Here is a 21,507-nt window from a genome sequence, read left to right as displayed (position 1 = left end):
AACATTCAAAAGCGTCCAGTTCGAGGTCTTGTACAGATAGATCTTTCCCGACTCCGTGCTCGCGATCAAGGTCTTTCCGTCTGGCGTGTACATGACCGAACTGCCCATGACTTCATCCTTGAGCAGAGGCCACTCGCCAAAGTCTGCGCGTGTCATTTGAGAATGGCTCAAATCTGATTGTCGCAGCCTATTATGAAATGCAAAAGGCATCATCATGAACGGTTAGTTATAGTTTCGGAACCAAAAGGATGACTACTATGTGCATTCTCAAAAAAAAAAATTAAAAAAAAAGACCTTACCAGCAGCCCTGGAGAGTGGTTTTTCGCAGGTCCGCACCTTGCAACTTGACCCGGTCAAAGAACCCATGACTTAAATCCGAACCAGGGATCTGAATACCACTGAAATCCTCGTTCAGGAACCGAACATTTGCCCGAACCAAGATCGTGATCGCATTCGCAGCCGCAATACGCCACTTCTTGTTCGTCTTTGAAGCCTCGATATAGTCCAAAAGCTGTTGTTTGAAGACTGGCTCTTGATCAATGCGCTCGGCCAAGAACTGAAGTACAGAGATGTCCTTGACGAAACTTCTCTTTACCAGGGGTGAGTCTGGATTGGGTCCCTGTGCGGCAGCAGCAGCTTCCACTGCTTCCTCTGTCGCCTCTTCAATTTCAAAACTGAAAGAGGAATCAATGCTCTTACGGCGCTTCTTGTTGTCATCCACTGCTTCGAGCTTAATACCTGCTCCCTTCTGTGGCTCGCAGATCGCGCGACTGACACCATACTCGAGGATCGATCGATGAATAAATCCAAAACGACCGCCATTGCGCGTCAATGGGATCGCCTTTCGCAAGAGCCGCATCTCATCGTCCTTGCGGCCAAAAAATTTCTCCTTCCAGGTCTTAATATCGCGTGCCTTGGAGTAGTCGACGACGGGGTTTCCACCTTGCTCTTTGTAAACCGCCGCGGACAGATCCTTGAGATAATTAAGACCTTGTTGGGTGAAGCCATCGTCAGACAGACTCCCAAAGGCCTCCTTTTCCTGGTCGCTCAATTCCTGAGTAGCGAGTCGTTTCTTGTTCCGCTCCAGCCATTGCGCCATGAACTCGTCATACAGCAGGACTCGGGTGATCTTGTTCGCGGCCAGTCGTTGACCTGGATCTGTGAGACGAGGTAGAACCTCCAAGGACAGCGTCAGCAAGAACGGGTTCTTGACGAGTTCCTGCAGACTGGGGATCTGGTTCAGGACTCCTTCATAATCCGATGCTTCCCACAGTGGCCTCTTGATCTTGACGTACTCCTTGATATAATCCTTGACCTGGTTCATCGAGAACGGGACCAAAACAGCTTGTTGGAAGCAATCAGAACCGGACGGGTTCGGTTTGGAAGGCTGGAAGAGATCCCTATAGTCTTGGCCAAGATGCTCACTGCGACAGCTGACCACCATCTGCGCCTTCCAATTGCCATCGATGTTGAACCCGTTTGCCTCGTATAGGTTGTGTGTCTGCTGACTCTCGTCGTAGCCGTCGCAGATGATGACAAACTCGCGGCTCTTGAGTTCTCGGATCTGGGACTCGGAGAACTCACAGACTCGCAGGTGTTTGGCGATAAGATCCTTTTCCGGGCGTTCAATCGCTGGTAAACTGATCAGGAGAGGGATGCGACCAACCTTGGGCTTGTATGCCTGCCAGAGCTTGTGATCTAGCTCGCGGTTGAAGGTTGTCTTTCCAGCGCCAGAGTCACCGACCAACAAAAGGACCTTGTCGCTGCCGGCCAAGAATTTGTTGACCATGGGAATTAGCGGGAACAAGACATCATCGGAAGCGAGAATGTTGGCTTTTGCCATCGGTGGGACATAGACGGTGCCTCCTCTCTCTTTGACCCGGAGTCTGGCAATCCTGCGGAGATCAGCCTCCACATCCGTTCGCTTCTGCACGCGATCTAGAAGAGAGGGGGAGGCGAATTCTGGGTCGCCGGCCTTCAAGACATGTTGGCTCGGTTCAGCCTTCTCACGGCTCCTGTAGATGTCCTGTTTGGTCGCATCGCCGTCCGTGGCTAGATTCTTGAGCAGTTTGGCGGCACCTGTTTGACAGAATGGAACCTATGATTAGCACACGCGGAAAAAATAAATGCTTCCATGGAAAAACGTCACTTGAATGATTCATACCTGGAAGATTGTTGCTCAAGATGCACAGTTGCTTGAGGATATCCAAAATATATGCCTTGATGGGCGCCCAATGACCCCATGCACGGTCATCTCGATAAATCTCACCCAAGAACATCACCGCTCCCTGACGGCTCTCTTTCGGCCACAGAGGATTCGCAGCCAGGTTACCCAGTCTTTGACAGACCCCCCACTGGAAGGCCAGTTCTCGTCGACAGGCAGCACCGCAAACAAGCGTCTTGAACTTGGCGAGCTCACCTCCCTCGATCAACGTATCTGCACCTCTGAGAGCCGAATACCACGCTCGCCTGCGATTGTAGGTCAACCCTTCCTTGAGACTGTCCATCATGTCCTGTTCACCTTCATAGACCGAAGTGACACCCTCGTATGCCATCTTAGCCAAATCGACCACCTGCGAGATATCCTCGAGTCCCTGTTGGATATTCTGGAGTCCAGTCATAAACCCGTTCAGATCCAACCCCTTGACCGCGCTAACGAGACCAGAAATACCCTTAACGACCTTGGTCGTTCTTCTCACGGTCGCTTGCCAGGGGGACTCGTCGTCTGGAACGCAGAGAAGCGCTTGAAAGGCGTACGAGGCGTAGAACTTGAGATATGGGTCGTCGCTCCCTTGCAATCCTCCAAGGAAAGCCAATAGCGGTTCATGGAGCTCAACTCGTTTCAATCCGGTAACCTTGGTATCCGCCATGGCATTAAGCACGCTCGAGACCGTCACTGTGAGCTCAAAAATATGATCGGGCGATTGCTCATGCGTCCCTTTAAGTCGGGTACTGACCATGCCAAGGATATCGATCAGATCCTGAGCATGCAAATAGCTTTGTGAGGCTGCGCTCTGAATCAATTGAGCTAGTCCTCTGAGTGCTCCGACATCCAAGATCATCGAGCCATTGATAGTGTCGACAAACTTTTTGAGCAAGAACCGGAAGTCTTCTTCCTCGAGTACAGGAGCGAGACAGAGGACCTCGGCCACGGCCTTTTTATCCTTGATCTCGTCTTGAGTGAAAGCGCGAATGAGATCCGTGGCCATAATCTCGAGTCTTGTCCTCTCGTCTGCATTGTCTAAGGTCGCTTTGAGCCATTTGCGTGCAATTGGTTCAAGAACGTCCTCGGGAAGTTCCCCAGGTCCTTGTTTCAGGAGACCAAGACAGGAGACGAGCTGAGGTGTATCCGTGAGTCGACCGTCAGGTTCTGGAAACGTCCATGCTACAGCAGGCGGTCGGATATCTTCTGGGAAGATGGAAGATGGGACAGTGGCGACGTCTGGTGCACGATCAGACTTCAATTGAGTAGCCGCTGGTTTCTTGGGACCAGGTCCGCTATTGACACCAAACACACATCCGTTAGTACTGCTATCCGGACAAGCCTCTCCTACATTTGAAAGTGTTCCTATTGGGCGCCATATGCACTTACCCCCACTTATCAGCTCTCATACGACTCTTCTTGGCCTTGTCCGGGAACCCCAGATCCGCGGCCAAGTTTGCATGATCCAAATACGCATTCGCGATTCGGTCTCTCAAGGTTTGCTCAGTCATATCACTCAACCTTCCTTTCTTGATCGTACCATTACTATCGGGGGACCGCTTGACTTTCCCCTTTAGGGAAGAAAGCAACCGATCGGCATAATCACAATGCGCGAGGGAAATCTCAGAGTCTTCATCTTTGGTCTCTCGAGCGCTCCCTAGTTCCTGCTCGACCAAGTTTAGAGTCTTCCCCGGAGCCAGCGAGGGTTTGAAAGCAAAGTCGAACAGCATGATCTCTGTTGAAGAAAAAATTAAAAAAGGGCAGGGTCCTGAAAATGAATGGTCATTCATTCCTCCATTCATGCAATTGTTGCATTAGCATGGCGTCTCGAATTGGACTGAGAAAAAACCCACCAACCTAACCCCTGGTTAAGGACTTTTTTTGTTGCGATTCGATGTTCAATGGGTTATGGGTTTAAGAGACGAAGGTTGGATTGGTGTTAGAGAGGTTGAAGATGGAATATGTGTATGCAGAAGTGGTGGGGAATGGTGGTTCGAAGAGAAAAGATTGGAGAAAGTGAAGCAAAAAAGAAAAAAAAACCGAGGTCCGTTGTCCCCATGGACAAACCACTCTACTTCTCCCTGCACCAATCGAGAGGAACGCTTATTTTAAATTTGCTTTGCTCTGCTTGCTCATGCTTCCTGCAGGCACAAATAAACCATGATGGTTACACAGATCGAAAGTCTAGACCAGAGCCGATCTTCGATCTCCCGAGGAGGTTGGTCTCCAAACCCAAATTAAAATTCATTCCCCAATCTGGACGTGAACTCCCTCGCCGATCTCTTCTCCCTTATAACCATGGGCGCTACCGTTTTACCTACCTCCTTCCAAGTCCCTGCTGCCGGCGACACCGCTGTCGTCGCCCCTACCGCCGCTCTCCTCCCCGCCTGCAGATATCCCTCTTCTCCGACCTTCACAGGCGTGCGCGATGGTTTCGCGTGCGAGACTTGGCTCACCCAGGTTCGACGTTTTTTTCGCGGTGCACAAATTCTGGATGTAAACCGCACTGTCACCGCTATTGCCGACCTGGGTGAAGCTGGCCTCCTACGGTGGGACGGCCAATACCGTTCGGACACCGACTGGCTCGACTTCGAAAAGGCTTTCCGCGAGGAGTTCCGCCCTGCTGGTTTCCATGAGCGCATACGAGCGTTGTTGTTCTCAATCAAGATGACCTCCACAGTGGCCGTGTAAGACTTGTGGGTGAACGAGGAACAACGGGGGTGTAACGAGGGGAAACGAGTGAACAAGGTGAGCGACCAAGACGAATGTGTGAAGATAATAGTTTATTGACTAGACTGTTGTGAGTATATGAACTGAGGTTCAACTACATAGTCTGTCTTTCTTTATATACATCAGACGAATAAAGGTCCTGATTTGTACTCCATGGTTCTAGACGTTTCGGTGCTGTCTTTGCTCATCTTTAGATCATGGAGCTTTCTGTGATGAGGGCGACGTTGATCCTTTCTTAGACGCGTCTAGCGTCACATGACTCTACCAATCAGAGATAAAGTCTGACAGGTCGAGTATGTTTCGGGCCATACCGTCATTGTCTTATCTCCAACGTGTGTCGTTTGATGGCTGACAGGAACATCACATTTACCCTGAACAATGCTGACGCTCTCGGCGTCCTTCCGACAGCACAGAGCATCATGGACTGGCGCACCCAACCATCAGGAGAAATCGCACGAGGATTTGCGAGTGTTGGTCTTTTTTCAACAGATCAGATCATGGATGAAGGATTGGAGGTGCGGCCGTGGTCCTTCCTTCGCAAGCAGCAACGAGTCAAAGGACCATCCAGACAATGGTTTCATGATTTCAAGTATAGGCGACGATCACCGGCGTAGCTTCATCAGCCAGTGGATTGCAGCAGAACGATGCAGGATAGGCGAATGCGCACACGACTGCTCTCGCTGTGTTGACCAAGTTGTACCCCCGCCACAACAAGAAATCCTGCGAGAGGTGATAGGGCCCCTCACGGAGACCGAGGACAGACAAGCGAGGCGTACTGCTGAGGATGCTTTGCATACGTACAATATCGCGGTCCGACTCAAGGAATATAGACAGCGACAGCGACGTGAAAAATATAATGGCATGGATGAGAACCAGAAGGTACATGAAATGGAAAAAGCAGCATCAAGGACATGGATTCACAGCCAACTACCATTCAGGATGCGGCAGCGCTCGCGTCCTTGGCTCCGCCAGCACAAATGATCGATTTCCCATGGGTTGATATTGACCAGGAGACATGGCAAACGATCCGTGAGACTCGATGGAGGATTCCGCCTGGGCTGGAAGCAATTGTCCTTTATTCGGATGGATCAGTGAAGAACGCTGGCTCGGACACAGTCAGCCAATCGTTCGGTAGTGTCTATAGATGCGTCGACGGCTCATTCCAGACGGCTATCTGTGGTACAACGACGGATTACGCATCATCCACCAAAGCAGAATTGGTGGGTCTGCTCGCGACAATTTTGTGCTGTCCCCGGGATCGCAACGCCATTATTCCTATCGACAATAGAGCAGTGGTCCAACAGTTTGCGGCGTTAGTTAAGAATCGACATACAGCTACTCCACGACGGCGGTTGAGAGCAGCATATGCCAACTGGTGGGCCGTGATCTACGAGGCGTACGTGCAGCAGGGCAGCAAAGTAGATGTTCAGTGGGTTAAAGGACACAGTGGCGATACTGGAAATGAGGCCGCCGACGAACTGGTGGACAACGCACACGACAGTGGGCGACGGCCATGGCAACTAAACACACAGTATTTCACGAGCATGAAGACACATACGACCTTCTGTGGTCAGCCAGCGGAGGACGACATTCACCAATTGATCAAGCATCAGTCTGCAGCCAGAAACCATCATGCATGGACTTGTCAACAACGAACGAAACAATTTATTCAGCAGTGGGAAGAAGTGGAGTGGCGATCCAGCCTTGCTATAATACATGAGAAAAATCCGCCAGGGGGTTTTTTCACCAGCCTTGCGGATTGCAACCATCGGTCCCACAGGATCAAGAAAATCCATGGTATGCTGCCAACCATGCAGTACATGCACAGGTGGAAGCCGAATCTGTATACCACAGACAGATGCCAAGTGTGCCTTACCATGGTGGAGGATGCCCAGCACCTGTGGGTCTGCAGAGTCACACAGAATAGACGACAAGAAGAATGGAGAAAGACACTTGATGGGGTTCTAAGTCTTGGACGCACCTTGGTAGATAAGGCGAGGAAAAAGTGGTTGTGCGACATGGAGGAGGCAATCAAGGATGGTCGACAATTCACACGCACCGAACCGAGTTTTACCCCGTGCGAGTTAGACACCCTTTAGTGGAGTCTGCGTGATATCCGAGGAGTGGAAACGATGGTGGATACGCGGGATGATGACTGGATAAGGCTGCTGGAGGAGCGGCGAGACAGGGACAATGGTGGCGAGGACAGAGAGAATGTCCACGAGGAAGAAGGAGAAGGAGTGAGCAGTCAAGAAAACGTACAGCAGGCAGCACCGCCTACTAGGCTATGGACAACGACAGACATATATCACGGGCTCGTACCAAAGTCCCTGACAATGGATTGGGCGCTGCTCTTGAAGACGTCGAGGAGCATCGCGGCTTACCTGGTTGGACGTTTTGTAGAACGAGTTGAGGCTTTTGGCCGAGAGGAGTTATGGAAGGAGCGATGTAGTGCCACAGTGGCATGGGAAAAGTCCGAGGGCATATGCACGAGGATGAAGAAAGCCGGGGTCCAGGTAGGAGGTGAGGCCCAGGGCTTTGTGAGACAACAGCCCCAAGAGGAGGTTACGACAGCGGCGAGGAGGAGAGCAGACAGCCGCTTGGTGGACCATCTCCAGGGAAAGGTGGTGTTGAACGAGATGGAGAGAGGAAGGAGGATAAAATTCATATTGGCCCGTGATCTTGACTAGGAGAGGACCCATCGGACCCGACAGATTGCGTAGCGGTTTTGGGCCCCGGCTCAAGTATTAGAAACCATACGACTCAGAATGTGCACCATAGGTATTTGGTTCCTCATTTTACATTAGTTTAGTGGGTGCCTCTTGATAGCTATCTTTAGGTAACTATCGGCCGGCTGACAGTCCAAGCCGAGGCTTGGACAATGCAGCCTGTGGCACGCCTGCACGCCTGGGGGGATCTGGCGTCAATAAAAAAAAAAAAAAAAAAAAAAAAGTCGAGTATGTTTCGGGCGTGCGCAAGTACATGGCCATCCTTTGCACCCATGACATGCACAAGAAAACTCGTTCGGTGCTCGAGGATGTCGTCAAGGCTGCATTTCTCGAGGGAGCTCCCTTGGAACCCAAGCAGATATTAATGTCTGCAAACCACCAACCGGAACGCCCTTATTATCCACGACCTCTGCCACGCAGCAGAGCAATTCGGTACGGTATTCCACTATGCCCGTTCGACGTCTACCTCTGCCTGTCCCACCCAAGCCACCTAACACGCTCTTGCTGCGACCCTCGCCTCCCTTGCTGTCGATCCCATGGCAATGGAGATTGACAACATGCGCCTCGAGATCAACGCGCTCCGCAAAACCGTGAACAAGTTCCGTTCCGGCTCTTACACCCGGAACAAGCCCCCTCTCGACGCCGCTGAGCGTACACGTTGCATCCGTGAAAATAGATGTTTCCGCTGCCGCGAGGTGGGACACATTGCACCCAACTGTCCCGAGAACGAGCGCGGCGGTCGCGCCTTCAACAATTTTACCGAGGGCCCATCCCATGCTGACGGCTCGGGAAAAGCCTCCAGCGGCCAGGTTTAGTCCAGGACCTAGTCGCTGAAATTCCCTCCTCTTGTCTGGACAAGAGGAGTGAGCCCCTTCCAGAGTTAAGTCAATATTCTTCAAAAAATAAATTTGGTCTTCAATCTCTGTTGGCACTCGCTCCTTTGCAATAGAAATGAAAATATATCAACCCCAGATACTCACCCCACCCCTGGTGCTACGGCTCCTGTCTCGGATCAACCACAACCTCACTTCCATGTGGTGTCTAGGTCGTCTGAGACAGTGGACCTGGACCCACTTGCCTCTCTCGCTCCTTTTGCACCACCTCTCTGCAAGCGCCAGGCCCAACTTCAGCGTAAGCGTGCAATTAAGCTGCAGTCGTTCACCACGGCTGTTGCTGAACGCACTTTGCTCACATTTATCAGCTCTGTCAGTGGACATTCCGCACATATTCTTATTGATGGTGTAACTGAGGGAAATGTTATTAGCAAGACTTTCCAGCGCCATCATCCCATCCCACTCGTCCCCTGCTCTCCCATCCCAATCATCCTTCCCGACAGTTCCTCATCTCTCACTCAACACACTGACTCCATCTCCCTCCCCCGTGACAACTACGTTGATACCATTCAACCATTCCTCTATGACCTCCAATCCTACGACCTCATCCTCGGCAAGCCTTGGCTCACCCAGATCAATCCTTCTATCAACTGGCGCGACAACAGTCTTCACTTTCACCACAAAGGCGTTTCCGTTCGATGGTCCTGCAAAGAGTTTGCACCCTCTTTTGTAACCCCTAAGTCTCGTGGTTTGCTGTTGAGCCATATGCATTTTAATACACTTGCTGCTCAGCCTGGTAGCGATGTCTCCCTCGCTCTTCTTAAACAGGAAACAGCAAACAAGACAGCACCACGCCTTCTACCTGACATCCGCCCTATTGTAGAGAACGAATTCCCCGACGTCTTTCCCGATGGCCCCCCAGCTGGTCTTCCACTAGACCGTGGAGATGCCATGAAAATTGACACTGACACCACTGCTGATCCGCCTGTTCGACCTGTTATTCGTCTTTCAATTGCTGAGCTGGACGAACTCAGGAAGCAGCTGGATGATCTGCTCGCCAAAGGATTCATCAAACCCAGCACATCGCCATACGGAGCGCCAGTCCTCTTTGTTAAAAAGAAAGATGGCACCGGTGTAGGGGGGCTACTAATGGGCTCTATAACTTCTACCATTAGTTCTATTTACAATAGGAGTTACCACGCGAATAGGACTTCGGCAAGGGTGTGCTTTGGTCACTTACTAGTTCGTGATGCAGGATCCTCCTTTTGATCGGAGTGTATGAACACAAAGGCAAAATAGACTACAGTCCTTTTTGCAGAATAATGCACTTTTCATAGTGAAATGTGCATTTTTTCCACTGAATTGAAATATATAAAGGGTGTTATTCAGGCTTGTGACGGCTGACCTTACCTTATATCCTCCTCTATTTGTATCAATAACTTGTAATGCTTGCAATATGTAATGCTTGCTCACTTTTCCATATGCCAAAAAACAAAGGGCCCCGTATCAGCACCAACACACGTCCGCGAGGCTCCCCCCTCGGACATCACGTCTACGGTCAACCAGCTCAAGAACGGCACCTCAGCACTATCGGATGAAGCGCAGGCGCTGGAGTACTACTCACTGTTGGCTAAAGCTCGGGCTAGCACTGGCCAAGTCGTCGAACAACAACCTCAAAAGCCTGCCGAACCGAAACGTGATAGAGGTGAGAGAGGTGCAGGATATACTCTAAGGCATCGGATGGAGTTGGTCGAGATCTTTCGCTACCTCAGCAAGAGGACTGATGTGAAGGTTACAGCCGGCAATTTTCACCGGTTCGTACACCGCTCCGTCTCTAGACAGTCGATCAAACAGTGGGACAAGGGCTTCGACAAGATTCGGTTTGATGTGGCGCATGGTCGAGGCGACAAATGCACACTCTCCGGCAGTCCAGTCGACCTGATACGACACATAATGGACAAGACCGTTCTTGAGTAGGTACTGGAGGTTCGGAAGAACAACGACATTGTCAGTGGTCTTCAGCTTCAGGCCGCAGCCGATTCCGTTCTTCACATCCTTATGGACGACATTTTCGCCCTCGATGATATCCCTCTCGGTCGCACAATCTCTTTTACGACATCGTGGCGTTCGAGGATGACGCAGGAGTACAGTGTCGCCTACTGCGGTCTCAAAGGAGAAGCGGGGTCTGTCGACAAGGATGCCATCGCAGAAAGGATGACCGAAATTCGCAATATATGCTCTGTCTTTGAACTCGACGACATCTACAATTGCGATGAGACTGGCTTGTACCTCAAGGAGCTTTCCACTCACTCGTACACTACGGAGGAGTTCATGAGTGGTACCACACCAGAGCGGGGAGAATCTCGCGTGTCGATTCTCTTCTGTGTCAACGCTTCTGGATCTTCGCTTGACCGAGTAGCAGTGGTAGAGGCTTTGAGGCCGCAAGTCATTGGTAAGGATATAAAAACGCCGTGTTTTTGTATTAATAGAGGATAATATGAAAAAGAAACTAATAATCATTAATCATATCTAATTGCTTGATATTCTAGGCGCGCACCTTGCTCGAGGTATCCAGCCATTACCTGAGGTCCCTATTACCTCGATGAAACATGGAAAAGGATACATGACCCTGGATCTCTTCAAGCGATGGCTTCATTCGCTCGACGACAGCCTCTCCAACAGGAGCCTTCTGCTTATCGACTCATGTGGAGCACACGGCAAGTCTAACGACAAGGACCCACTTACAGGAGAGACATGGAAACACCTTCGAATTGAGCGCCTGCCACCCAATTCGACATCCGTTACCCAACCTTTGGACCAAGGAATAATCAGCGCATTCAAACGACACTACCTCGAGATGCTCAGCAACAAATCGGCTACAAAGGAGTATGCCACCGGGGAGAAAATTACCAACGGCGAGGCGTGGTCACTTATTCCGTACGCGTGGTCGCATGTCAAAGCCTTGACAGTGAGGCATTGTTTTTGCAAAGCGGGCGTTCTTTCAAAGGCGCAAGTTGACTACCTGGAGCAGGAATCAATATATGTGGAGGAGCGGCCACCACAGTATCCACCTGTGGCGGACAAGGATGCAAGTCAAGTCAGGCGACGTTATGTACGATTGATTGCTTCGGTCATGGACGGGGACAAGATTCAGTTTTCCCTCGACAAGAACCAAAAGGACGCATAGGATATAGCAGAGGAGATCAAGCAGAAGGTGCGCAACAAGATCGTTAAGAGGTACGACTCACGCGACAGGAGTTCTTCCATTGAGCGTGACACTGTCGAGTCGTTCAAGTCCAAGCACGGAGAAGAGGATGTGGCGAGTTTGCTGGTCGAGTGGCTCGGGGGTGAAGACGCGATTGGCCGAAAGGTAGCGCGGTATGTGATCCGTAATTCCATGCATAGATAATTTTGAAACTGAATAACACCCTTTATATATTTCAATTCAGTGGAAAAAATGCACATTTCACTATGAAAAGTGCAAAAAGGACTGTAGACGTAAATAGAAGGGGATAAATATGGGGATCCGTTAAGCTAAATGGTACGAGCTAGGACTATATTCCTAAACCGAGTGATTCTCATTTACTACACCACAGCACATTTCGCATGTGTGTGGACTATCGTGGACTCAATCGCATCACCAGAAAGAACCGACACCCTCTCCCCAGAATTGATGAACTCACTGACCGATTTCGCGGCGCTTGCTACTTCACCAAACTCGACCTATTATCTGGATACCACCAGCAACGCATCTTTGAACCATATACATAGGACCGCGTTCCGTTGTCGGTATGGCCACTTCGAGTTCAATGTCGTCCCTTTTGGTTTGACCAATGCATCTGCTGCTTGTTCGAACATGATGTTCAATGTCCTTGACCCAGTATTGGACAAATGGGTTGTTATCTACCTCGACGACATTCTTATTTATTCCAAAACCAAAGCTGAGCAGCTGTCCCACATCCGAAGCGTCCTTTCGCTATTCCGCAAGAATGGTCTTTAAACGAAGCTGAGCAAGTGCTCCTTCATGCAAGAAGAGACTGAGCTTCTCGGCCACGTCGTCTCCAAAAACGGCATCCACACGTCCGCCGGACATGTTAAAGCCATCCGCGAGTAGCCGCGCCCCACCAAGCAGAGAGATGTCCAGCAGTTTATTGGTCTCACCCAGTTTTATCACCAGTACATCCGTAATTTGCTGACATCGCTCTACCTTTGACCGCACTGCTAGGTGAAGGCGTTGAATTTACTTGGGGCCAGGACAAGGAGCACGCCTTCACCGCACTCAAGGAAGCAATCAGCAAGGCTCCAGTCCTTAGGATTTTCGACCCCGATCTGCCAACAACTGTAGAGACAGATGCTTCAGGATTCGCGCTCGGTGCAGTTTTATTTCAGACGGATGAGCACGGCGGATCTCGACCAGTAGCATTCACGTCGCGGAAGTTCAACTCAGCCGAACGGAATTACTCAACCCACGAGCAGGAGTTGCTCGCTGTAGTTCATGCCCTCAAGCAATGGCGCTATTACCAGATGGCACGTATTTTATTGTGTATACAGATCATGCGACACTCAGACATTTTCCAACCCAACCCAAGCTCACCCGACGACAGGCGCGCTGGATGGAGCTCCTGCAAGAATATAGTTCGATTTCAAGTACAAGCGTGGCGCGAACAACGTTGTCGCGGACGCTCTCTCACATCGCCCTGACCATCAAGAAGAATCACCGCCAGTTGCAGTCAACAATTTAGACATCCGCGTTGGTCCAGGCTTAAGGCAGCGCCTGGTGGGTAGCTACCTCGATGACCCTAGTCTCGGTCCTATCTACAAAGGCTGCCTCGAGGGAAGTCCACCCCCACATTATTCTTTAATTGATGAATTGCTCTACGTTTCTCGTCGTGGCAGCACTCTTGTTTGCATCCCTCAGAAGTCTGACATTCGTCTGCTCTTCTACACGACGTTCATGACTCTGCTATTGCCGGCCATCTCGGTTTTGACAAGACGTACGATGCCCTTCGACGCATTGTATACTGGCCCGAGATTACTCATGACACTCGGCTCTATGTGCAGACATGCGAGAGCTGCCAGCGCAGTAAGCCAATCCAGCAACGACCTGGAGGATTACTTCAGTCTCTAGAAATACCAGCACAGCGCTGGAAGACAGTGACCATGGACTTCATTGTGCAATTACCCAAGACACCTCGTGGCCATGATTCCATCACTGTTTTTGTGGACAAGCTATCAAAGCAAGTTCATTTCGCCCCGAGCAGCACAAAGGATACAGCATCAGACGTGGCACGCCAATTTTTTCATAACGTCTTCAGACTCCATGACATGCCTACCACTATCGTCTCCGACCGCGACTCCAAGCTCACAAGCCGCTTCTGGGAGGGGTTGCACCGCCTCATGGATGTCAAGCTAGCGATGTCGACTGCCTTCCACCCTCAGACCGATGGACAAACGGAACGGGCCAATCGAACTTTGGAATATATTTTGCGCGCGTTCGCAGATCAAAGACAAACGAATTGGGATTTACTTCTATCAGCCGCAGAGTTCGCATACAATAATTCGATTAATGCCACTACTGGTTACTCACCATTTTTTTGAACAATGGTTTCCACCCTCGCGTCCCGCACCATCCCCAAAGCAGTCCCAACTCCAGTGTTACCGAGTTCATGGAGTCACAGAGTACCACATTGATTGTCGCACAGGAGGCAATCGCTGCAGCGCAGGAGCGCCAGACACGGAGTGCGGATACCCGTCGATGAGACCATGATTTTCAAATCGGAGACAAGGTGCTACTCAATGCAGAAAATATCACTGTTACAGCGGATCGCAATCGCCCGACCAAGAAGCTGTAGGATCGATTTATTGGCCCCTATACAATCCTGGAGCAGCACTCACCAGTTTCTTTTCGCGTTGAGCTGCCACCTACTATGAAAATCCACGATGTCTTCCACGACGCTCGCTTCCGTGAACACAAACCATCGCCTGAAGGCCTTGGACAGCGTGCACCGGCTCGACCACCACCAGAGATTATTGATGGAGAGGAGGAATACGAAGCAGAGACTATCTTGGACCATCGACAGCGAAACAATAGGACAGAATACTTAATCCAATGGCATGGGTACCCCAGGGAGGATTCGATATGGGAACCGGAGAGCAACCTTACGCACTGCACTCGACTCTTACGATAATACAAGCGCAGCCATGGAGTATGATTTTTTTTTTTAAATGGGAGGGTGCAACAGGATTACCACTCATTTACCAAGCTGCACGGTTACGACACACAGAACCAGGATGGGAGCCCGGCGCCATGACAACACCATTACGACACTGTACAATAGACCACAGATATGTATATATAGACCCTACTTATGATCATTAAACAGTATTTATTTCTACGCATCCCTACTTGACACTGCCCTTGACCCCTTGACTCTGCTGCTGTTGCAAGTACAGCGCTTTTTGATCGTCGTTGCAGAGATCCAATTCATGAGCTGCCTTAGCCGCAAGTGCTTCAATGTCGAGCTCTGCATATTGTCCAAGTTCGTCACTGTTGGGTTGGCGATTGATGAGGTTACGAAAATCTCAGGCATCTCTTCATAGGCCGCTAGACTGGCCCCAGTTCCCTTCTAAATCTCGTTGACGTTGAACAGCGCAGTGCTCTTGACATCTTCTTCATCATTCGAGCGACCTCCAGCAACGTACAGAAAGTCCAGAGCTAGATCATCAACGAACATTTCCCATAATTCAAGAGGATTGGATGGGTTGCATAGATGTAGAACCATGGCAAAAAGATGGCGTAAGGCCGCAGGGCTTGGGTGACCCGCAACCTCCTGAAGACACCAGTGCCATTCAGAGTCATCCTCCAGCAATCCGCGCGCATTAGCAGCCTCCCAGTAAATAGTATAAATCTCGTCAGTGTCTGACGCTAGTCGCTCCTCTGACATGCAGGGGCAAAAGACGCAAACAGTAATGATCGCGATCCATGCTGCTCGCAAAGTTTGAGGCCGCGTAGTGCATTCGGCCGATGGGTAGCACATCTAAATCCAATGTGCTATACAGGCGATTGTAAGCGGTAATTAAATCAGCGCGCCTGGTGAGAAGTACTCAGCGGTTAGTTCAGACTATCTGTAAGTCCACCTCATTAAAAAAAAAAAAAAAAAAGCCTTTCGGGCGCGTTACTGGAGTTCTCAGGGCAGTCCCTGGAGGTGATTCTGGAATGGCTAGTTTGGTGCATATGCATGTCCGAGGTGCTCGGACAGGTCCAGTAGCAGGACTATTCACCAGAATTAGTGCCACATATTGATATCATAAATAGGCTTGTCTATAGGGCGCGGATTTACAGACCCTGTGGTCAACGATTTTTCTTCGTAAGTATCTTCTGTCCTCAAAATCATCCAACTCTAATTTAAAGATGAGATGGGGCCCTAACATGGCGCCTGTGCTATCTTTGAGAATGAAGCTTCCATGCTAAGCTCGCCGTACCACCGTATGTGGTCCCTCGTGCGGTGGAATAAGTTTGCCTCCTTTGATCGAACCTGAAAAATTTAAGTGCCCCTCACGACGAAAGGGAACCCCTTGCCACATTGGGTGTATTCTTTCTCTACATTTTTTAGAAAATATACATGTAACATTTCGCGTCTGCGAGAATCATTTATTAACGACATAGCTCGGTGCGCACAGAAAGGTATATACTTCGCCATTCTCCTCCCCTTCCTCTGAAAACGTCCACCGACTCGACAGTCGACCCTCGCGCTCGCTCGCCCTCCTTCCAAGCACCACGACATCGTATAGATCATCGACCAGCATCCTGTTTAAGTTGAAAAAGTTGTGCCGGATCGAATGAATGTTCACGTCCAAACTCGTGGTATCGATCACATCCACGTCCAATACCTCACCCGTCGGCCCGTACACCAGCGTCCGAGGATGTCGCCCCAGCGACTTCTTCCATCCCAGCACCTCACTCCAGAACAACGCCCCGTCGTGCGCATCCGCGTACAGTGTAATATGGGGACAGTACTTTGACAGCGTCCAATAATCTTCATCCAGGAAAATATCCAGATCCGCATCCGGATTCAGCAATGTAAACGTCGCCAGTTGAATCGGTCGGGAAGGGTCATCGCTGCCCAAATTGGCAGCACTGGTCCCCTGCAGCCTCGCAGACGCGGAGCCATGACCAGGCATGGAATCACGGTATCGGATGGACATCCTGGACTGCAACATCGGCTTACCACCATCCTCTGTCGAGACCAAAGATGGCTCACTATCAACCGCAATCACCTCACGCTCCGCAAGCACGCCATCTAGGTATCCCTTCCGAAGAGCCGATAACACAATGCGTGCGCCCATGCTGTGGGCCAACACATGGACTCTACGGAATCCAGCCTCTCGCAGGTCTGCAATGAACTGCCGCAGATCCTTTGCCACAACGTCTGAGCATCCGACCGATTTTGCGGTGAAGTATCCAAGTGTCGTTGACGAGGGCCAGCTAAATACGAATGGTTTGATGTACGGAGGGAACTCGCCTAGGGCGAGCAGCTGACCCAGTCGCGCCACGCCGTATGTTAACGGGCAGTTGTATCCATGCACAAATATAAGCGCCTCGTAGCCGGCTCTCGATGCTGCAATTGCGGATGAAGAACGACCATCCACATCCAGGACCTGTCTCCACCCATCGATCATGAGTCCCGTTTGGTTGAGCCATTTCTTTTTCCGCTCCCTCTCGCTCTCCAGCGATCTCCGTCCTTCGGTTGTAGGACTAGCAGGTGCATCCAGGATAGACAATGGACTGATAGAACTTGAGTCTGATTCGTCACTCCTGTTGTTCGTACTGATCCCTTTAGCAGGATGAGTCGGCAACTGCAGCGTCGGCATTTGAGTTTGCGAAATCGAATGCTCTCCCTCACCCTCCTTGCTCTCCACAAGCGTCGTATGCTGTCCTTCCACCCCCAGTTTCGGTGGACAGACACGCCTGATAACGATCTCATTTGGATCCACCCTACGCCTATATCTAATATATCCGGGGATGAAAATGCCGCGGTCCGAGTAGCGTACAACAATTGACTTGGATAGAGGCACGCTTTTTTTGGAGGATGTGCCGTGAAAGCTGCCACGGATCGAGGGGCGACTCTGAAGACTCTCTGTGAATGTCGACAGAAAGGATAGGGGATAGGTCAAGGCAATCGATGGTGCTTCTAGATCGCTTTTTGCTTTTCCTTCTAGCTCTGAACGCAAGATTCCCTTGCCAATAACTCGCACATATGGCAGGTGATGGAAGAATTTGCTATCATAAGAATAATCGGCGTTAGCGCATTGTCAGCATCCGAAGGGTATCTTTGATTGAAATTCAAAGAAAGGATGCATTCCTTACCCAGAGATAGAGCACTCTACGGCTGCGGCTCCATACGAGGCACCATTATGATCGTGGGCGGCACCAAATACTGTCGAATCATCTTTATCCATGGAATTTTTGCAATAGCCAATTCGGATGCTACTAAATGCATTGCCAGTGCCGTACTCCTGACTCTTGAATGGACCGATGGGTACTCCATGCTCCCAGATGCCTATCACAAGCACGAACAAGGGGTAAGTTCTCAGGTTCATCAATAACCATATCTCAATGGACTGGACACAAATCATTGGTGGCTTCCCTTGTACTCACCTTGCAACGCCTCTCCCGTAAAGGTATGATCTGTCCATTCTCCGAGGCCATGTGGCTGTCCCAGTTCGTCGAATTCGCCCACATATGTAACAGTACTCCTCTGAAGTCGACACTCATCTGGATCCCAGGATAGATACGAAAACATGACGGTCTTGTAATTAGCGCTCATCGACAGCGGCTTGGGTGTTTCTCGGATCCGCCACCATCTCTTGCAATTGAGCCATTTTGCGCGTAAGATGATCCGCGGGTAGGCGACGCGCATGAGGAATACAATGAGGAGTGTAAGGCATTCGATAAAAGCAAGGACGATAACCACGATCTTGGTCCCCAAGGCCATCTTTCCGTCGGGATCTGTCTCAGATTTAGGTATTCCCTTGAATTCGTCAAAAAGCTTCCCGCGGTTGATGGCAAAAAGTACTAGAGTTGCTAAGACTAGCCTTTTGTTGAAAGATCATTGAGGTGTTAATATTACGTTCGCAAGTACTCAGACGTGCCTTACGGAGAAACGAAAGAAAATTTTACTTGCCAGTAGAAGCACCACCGAATGACAATAGAGACCTTGACGACGACATAGCTCATGACGATTAGGAGGATGACTACAAGGGCCAGTTCTGGCCAGGTGGCGGCGAGTTCCAGTTGCTGTGCACCAATGCCTATCAAAGTCATGAACAGGGCAATGATGATGGCAGAGAAGATATATCGTCGAGTGCTGTGCCGTCTGTATTGTCCTATATACAAGGATAAAAAACAAACCAATCAGTAATAAAAAAAGCGCGCTCATCACTTTTTTTATTTTTTTGTTTTTTCTGGAGGAAAGGAACCGGAGAAGAGGTAAAAGTGGTTGTTTAACGGTACCATGGGCCTTTCGCCTGAGTTTCCGGTGGACCATGAATCGGAATGTGGGTATGATGGTGTCGATGGAGGGTTCGACATGGTCGTCCGACCGAGTGGAACGGACCGAGGGAGCCATTTTCTTTCACCTTTCTGAGCGGTTGACAGAGGATAGCGATGGAGATGTGTGAGGTATATAGGAGGCGAGCAATTGAAGGGAAAAGAAATGAGTAAAAAAACGGCAGGCTAAGTCAAGGGGAGCATAGAAAAGAAGATTTGTCCATGAACAGGGCTGTAGGAATGTGGCGTGCAGAGAGGGGAAGGTGTATAGACCCACCAACTATGGGATGTAGGACTATAGAAATCTATAAGAAATAAGGTTAATCGTGCGATGGTGCCTGAGCTCTTAGCAACTAAGCACTTGGTAATGATAATGATAATGGATATGATGATGGCCACCATCATCCCCTTTGGTCCGTAGCCGGAATTTTGTTGTTATTCATCCTTCCGCTCCACATATGTTACCGATCCCGTGGGTCCTTATCATGGATTTGGTTTGCACTCGTTCGAACCTTATATTCCATGATTGCACGTTCATGTCATGGCATATCATATCGCGCCTTCTTTAGTCCATTTTCTTTATTTGTTGTTGAAGTCGTTGCTGCTATTCCTTGCTCCACTCATGCTGCAATAGCAGAGACACGGGCCATCATATTCAGCAACTGCAATTGCTCGTCCGCGCCATCGCACAGCGCCTTGTCCATATCCCCAAATATCTCCGAAATCTTGGCCTTCTGCAGTGAGCTCAATGAGTCGTTCCTCATCAATCGTGTGTGGAGCTGTGACAAGATTCGTGCTGCAGAGTGTCCATCCGCGACTACGTTCTGTACCTCGACCGAAACTGTCTTGTAGTCCTTTGTACGCCAGCATGCCTCCAGACCATCAATCACCGATTCAGGCACCGTCTAAAACGTCGTTCAAAAACAGAAAATGTGTTAAAGTATGCCATCTTGAAAAAAGAAAACAAAAGGGAAAAGTAACTAAATGGATGCAATTAGATCCAAACTCACGCCAGCAATATCTGCAATCACATCCGGGCTGATCTCAGTCTCCTTGCCGATCAACCGCGACGCACTCTGAAGATACATGATTGCCTTGCGAAGGTCTCCTTCCGAGATCCTGATCAAGCTGAGAATCGCCTCCGGCGAAATCTTGACATCTTCTTGTTGGCAAATCATCTCCAAACGCTCCTTACTGTGTTTCTCCTCCAGGGGTCTGAACCGGAACTTGGCACAACGTGAAGCCAATGGTTCTATGATGCGTGTGACATAGTTGCAGATCAGGCAGAACCGTGTCAATTTTGAATAAGTTTCCATGGTTCGTCGAAGGGCAGACTGGGCATCCGCTGTCATTGAATCTGCCTCGTCCAGAATGATAATCTTGTATGGAGGACAGCTCTGCTTGCTATAAATACCAGGTGCCGGCGTATTAAAAGCAGCGAAATATTAGCATTCGCTCCTGCCCTGAAAAATGAAACGTCTGACCGAGTGCATGACTTACCCAATGTTATGGGTAACAGTTGACCGAGCAAAGTTTTTTACTTTTTCACGGATAACTTGAATACCACGCTCATCCGATGCATTCAGCTCCAGAACACGCGATCCAATCATCTCGGGTCTAGTTGCGTTTTAAAGAATAAGGCAACTGTTAGCCACTGATCCGGGACCCTATAAATCGTCAAAGGATAGCACATCGTGTAGATCCACAGTACCCATAGATATCCCTTGCAAGTGCGAGAATTGTCGAGGTCTTGCCTGTTCCTGGTGGTCCGTAAAACAACAGGTGGGGCAACTGAGTCGAGTGAAGAGGAAATAATTGCAGTTGGATCAGTCCAATGTGGAGGCGTTAAACGTGGCGAATGGTCTGATCCCGCAATTGCTCCGTACATTTTGAGACTCCATTGTTTTCTTGAGAACTGTGACAGCCTGCTCCTGGGAGCTAATATCGTCCATTGTTTTTGGTCGACTAATGTCCAGAAAATGAAAAGTGGTGGCAAAAATTGTTAAATCATGTACAGCGGTTTCTTCGGCTCAGATATCCAACCCAACGCCGCATCGATTTCTTTTGGCTGAGGAGAGATACTTTTCTCTATCTCTATCTGGATGGGATCTATTGGTGATGTTCACTATGCCATGAATAGTCGAGCCTGCAATAGATACACACGACTCACTATTTTTCAATCCAGGGCTTCTGTGCTGCAGCCGCAGCAGCCACAGCCGCAGAGGTGGATGAACCAGCGGCAGTCTGTCGTTTAGCGAAGAAGGACATTATCTCTGGAATCGGGATCTTATGTTCGCTCTGATTTCGTGAAAGCGAATGATCCTGCTGATGGATTCCTTGGACCCTACTGATGTCAACGAAGAGTAAAAACGATGCGAACAAGCGTGGGCGCGGGCGCGACTTTTTTTTGTTATTGCACTGACAGGCGTTGTAGCTACACGTGACGAGTATGAGATGCTTTGC

The 21,507-nt window shown here is 49.9% G+C and overlaps 3 protein-coding genes across 3 annotated transcripts; 1 reads left to right on the top strand and 2 right to left on the bottom strand.

The window, feature by feature from the left end:
* Positions 1-4,501: 4,501 nt before the first annotated feature.
* BC939DRAFT_498298 (uncharacterized protein) lies at positions 4,502-5,588 on the top strand (the record flags this gene model as incomplete). The annotated part of the gene is made up of 3 exons (XM_051559797.1): positions 4,502-4,890; positions 5,289-5,448; positions 5,529-5,588. 3 exons carry the CDS (start codon positions 4,502-4,504, stop codon positions 5,586-5,588), a joined length of 609 nt encoding a protein of 202 aa, XP_051417344.1.
* A 10,531-nt stretch (positions 5,589-16,119) lies between these two features.
* Positions 16,120-19,294, bottom strand: BC939DRAFT_434790 (uncharacterized protein). The gene is made up of 5 exons (XM_051553403.1): positions 19,009-19,294; positions 18,680-18,881; positions 18,154-18,590; positions 17,863-18,055; positions 16,120-17,775 (listed from the first exon to the last, which is right to left on the bottom strand). Exons 1-5 carry the CDS (start codon positions 19,121-19,123, stop codon positions 16,143-16,145), a joined length of 2,580 nt encoding a protein of 859 aa, XP_051417343.1. The 5' UTR covers positions 19,124-19,294; the 3' UTR covers positions 16,120-16,142.
* A 296-nt stretch (positions 19,295-19,590) lies between these two features.
* On the bottom strand, positions 19,591-21,418 carry BC939DRAFT_434787 (P-loop containing nucleoside triphosphate hydrolase protein). The gene is made up of 6 exons (XM_051553402.1): positions 21,215-21,418; positions 20,931-21,009; positions 20,756-20,835; positions 20,545-20,661; positions 20,055-20,448; positions 19,591-19,949 (listed from the first exon to the last, which is right to left on the bottom strand). The coding sequence occupies exons 1-6, from the start codon at positions 21,310-21,312 to the stop codon at positions 19,665-19,667; spliced, it is 1,053 nt and encodes a 350-aa protein (XP_051417342.1). The 5' UTR covers positions 21,313-21,418; the 3' UTR covers positions 19,591-19,664.
* Positions 21,419-21,507: the final 89 nt, after the last annotated feature.

The sequence above is a fragment of the Gamsiella multidivaricata genome, assembly GCF_025024155.1.
Source record: "Gamsiella multidivaricata strain RSA 2152 chromosome Unknown BC939scaffold_2, whole genome shotgun sequence".
Taxonomy (NCBI): Eukaryota; Fungi; Mortierellomycota; class Mortierellomycetes; order Mortierellales; family Mortierellaceae; genus Gamsiella; species Gamsiella multidivaricata.
This window is presented reverse-complemented; position numbering and strand designations above follow the sequence as displayed.

What these genes read in the sequence shown, in the direction of transcription:
- BC939DRAFT_434790 (XM_051553403.1), bottom strand. Translation starts at nt 19,123, where the DNA reads ATGGCTCCCTCGGTCCGTTCCACTCGGTCGGACGACCATGTCGAACCC. An exon ending in ACTCAGGCGAAAGGCCCATG is followed by an intron (nt 18,882 to 19,008) that starts GTACCGTTAAAC and finishes CCTTGTATATAG; the next exon opens with GACAATACAGACGGCACAGC. An exon ending in GTAGAGTGCTCTATCTCTGG is followed by an intron (nt 17,776 to 17,862) that starts GTAAGGAATGCA and finishes TTCTTATGATAG; the next exon opens with CAAATTCTTCCATCACCTGC.
- BC939DRAFT_434787 (XM_051553402.1), bottom strand. Translation starts at nt 21,312, where the DNA reads ATGTCCTTCTTCGCTAAACGACAGACTGCCGCTGGTTCATCCACCTCT. An exon ending in AAGCCCTGGATTGAAAAATA is followed by an intron (nt 21,010 to 21,214) that starts GTGAGTCGTGTG and finishes TCTGGACATTAG; the next exon opens with TCGACCAAAAACAATGGACG. An exon ending in CTTGCAAGGGATATCTATGG is followed by an intron (nt 20,662 to 20,755) that starts GTACTGTGGATC and finishes AAACGCAACTAG; the next exon opens with ACCCGAGATGATTGGATCGC.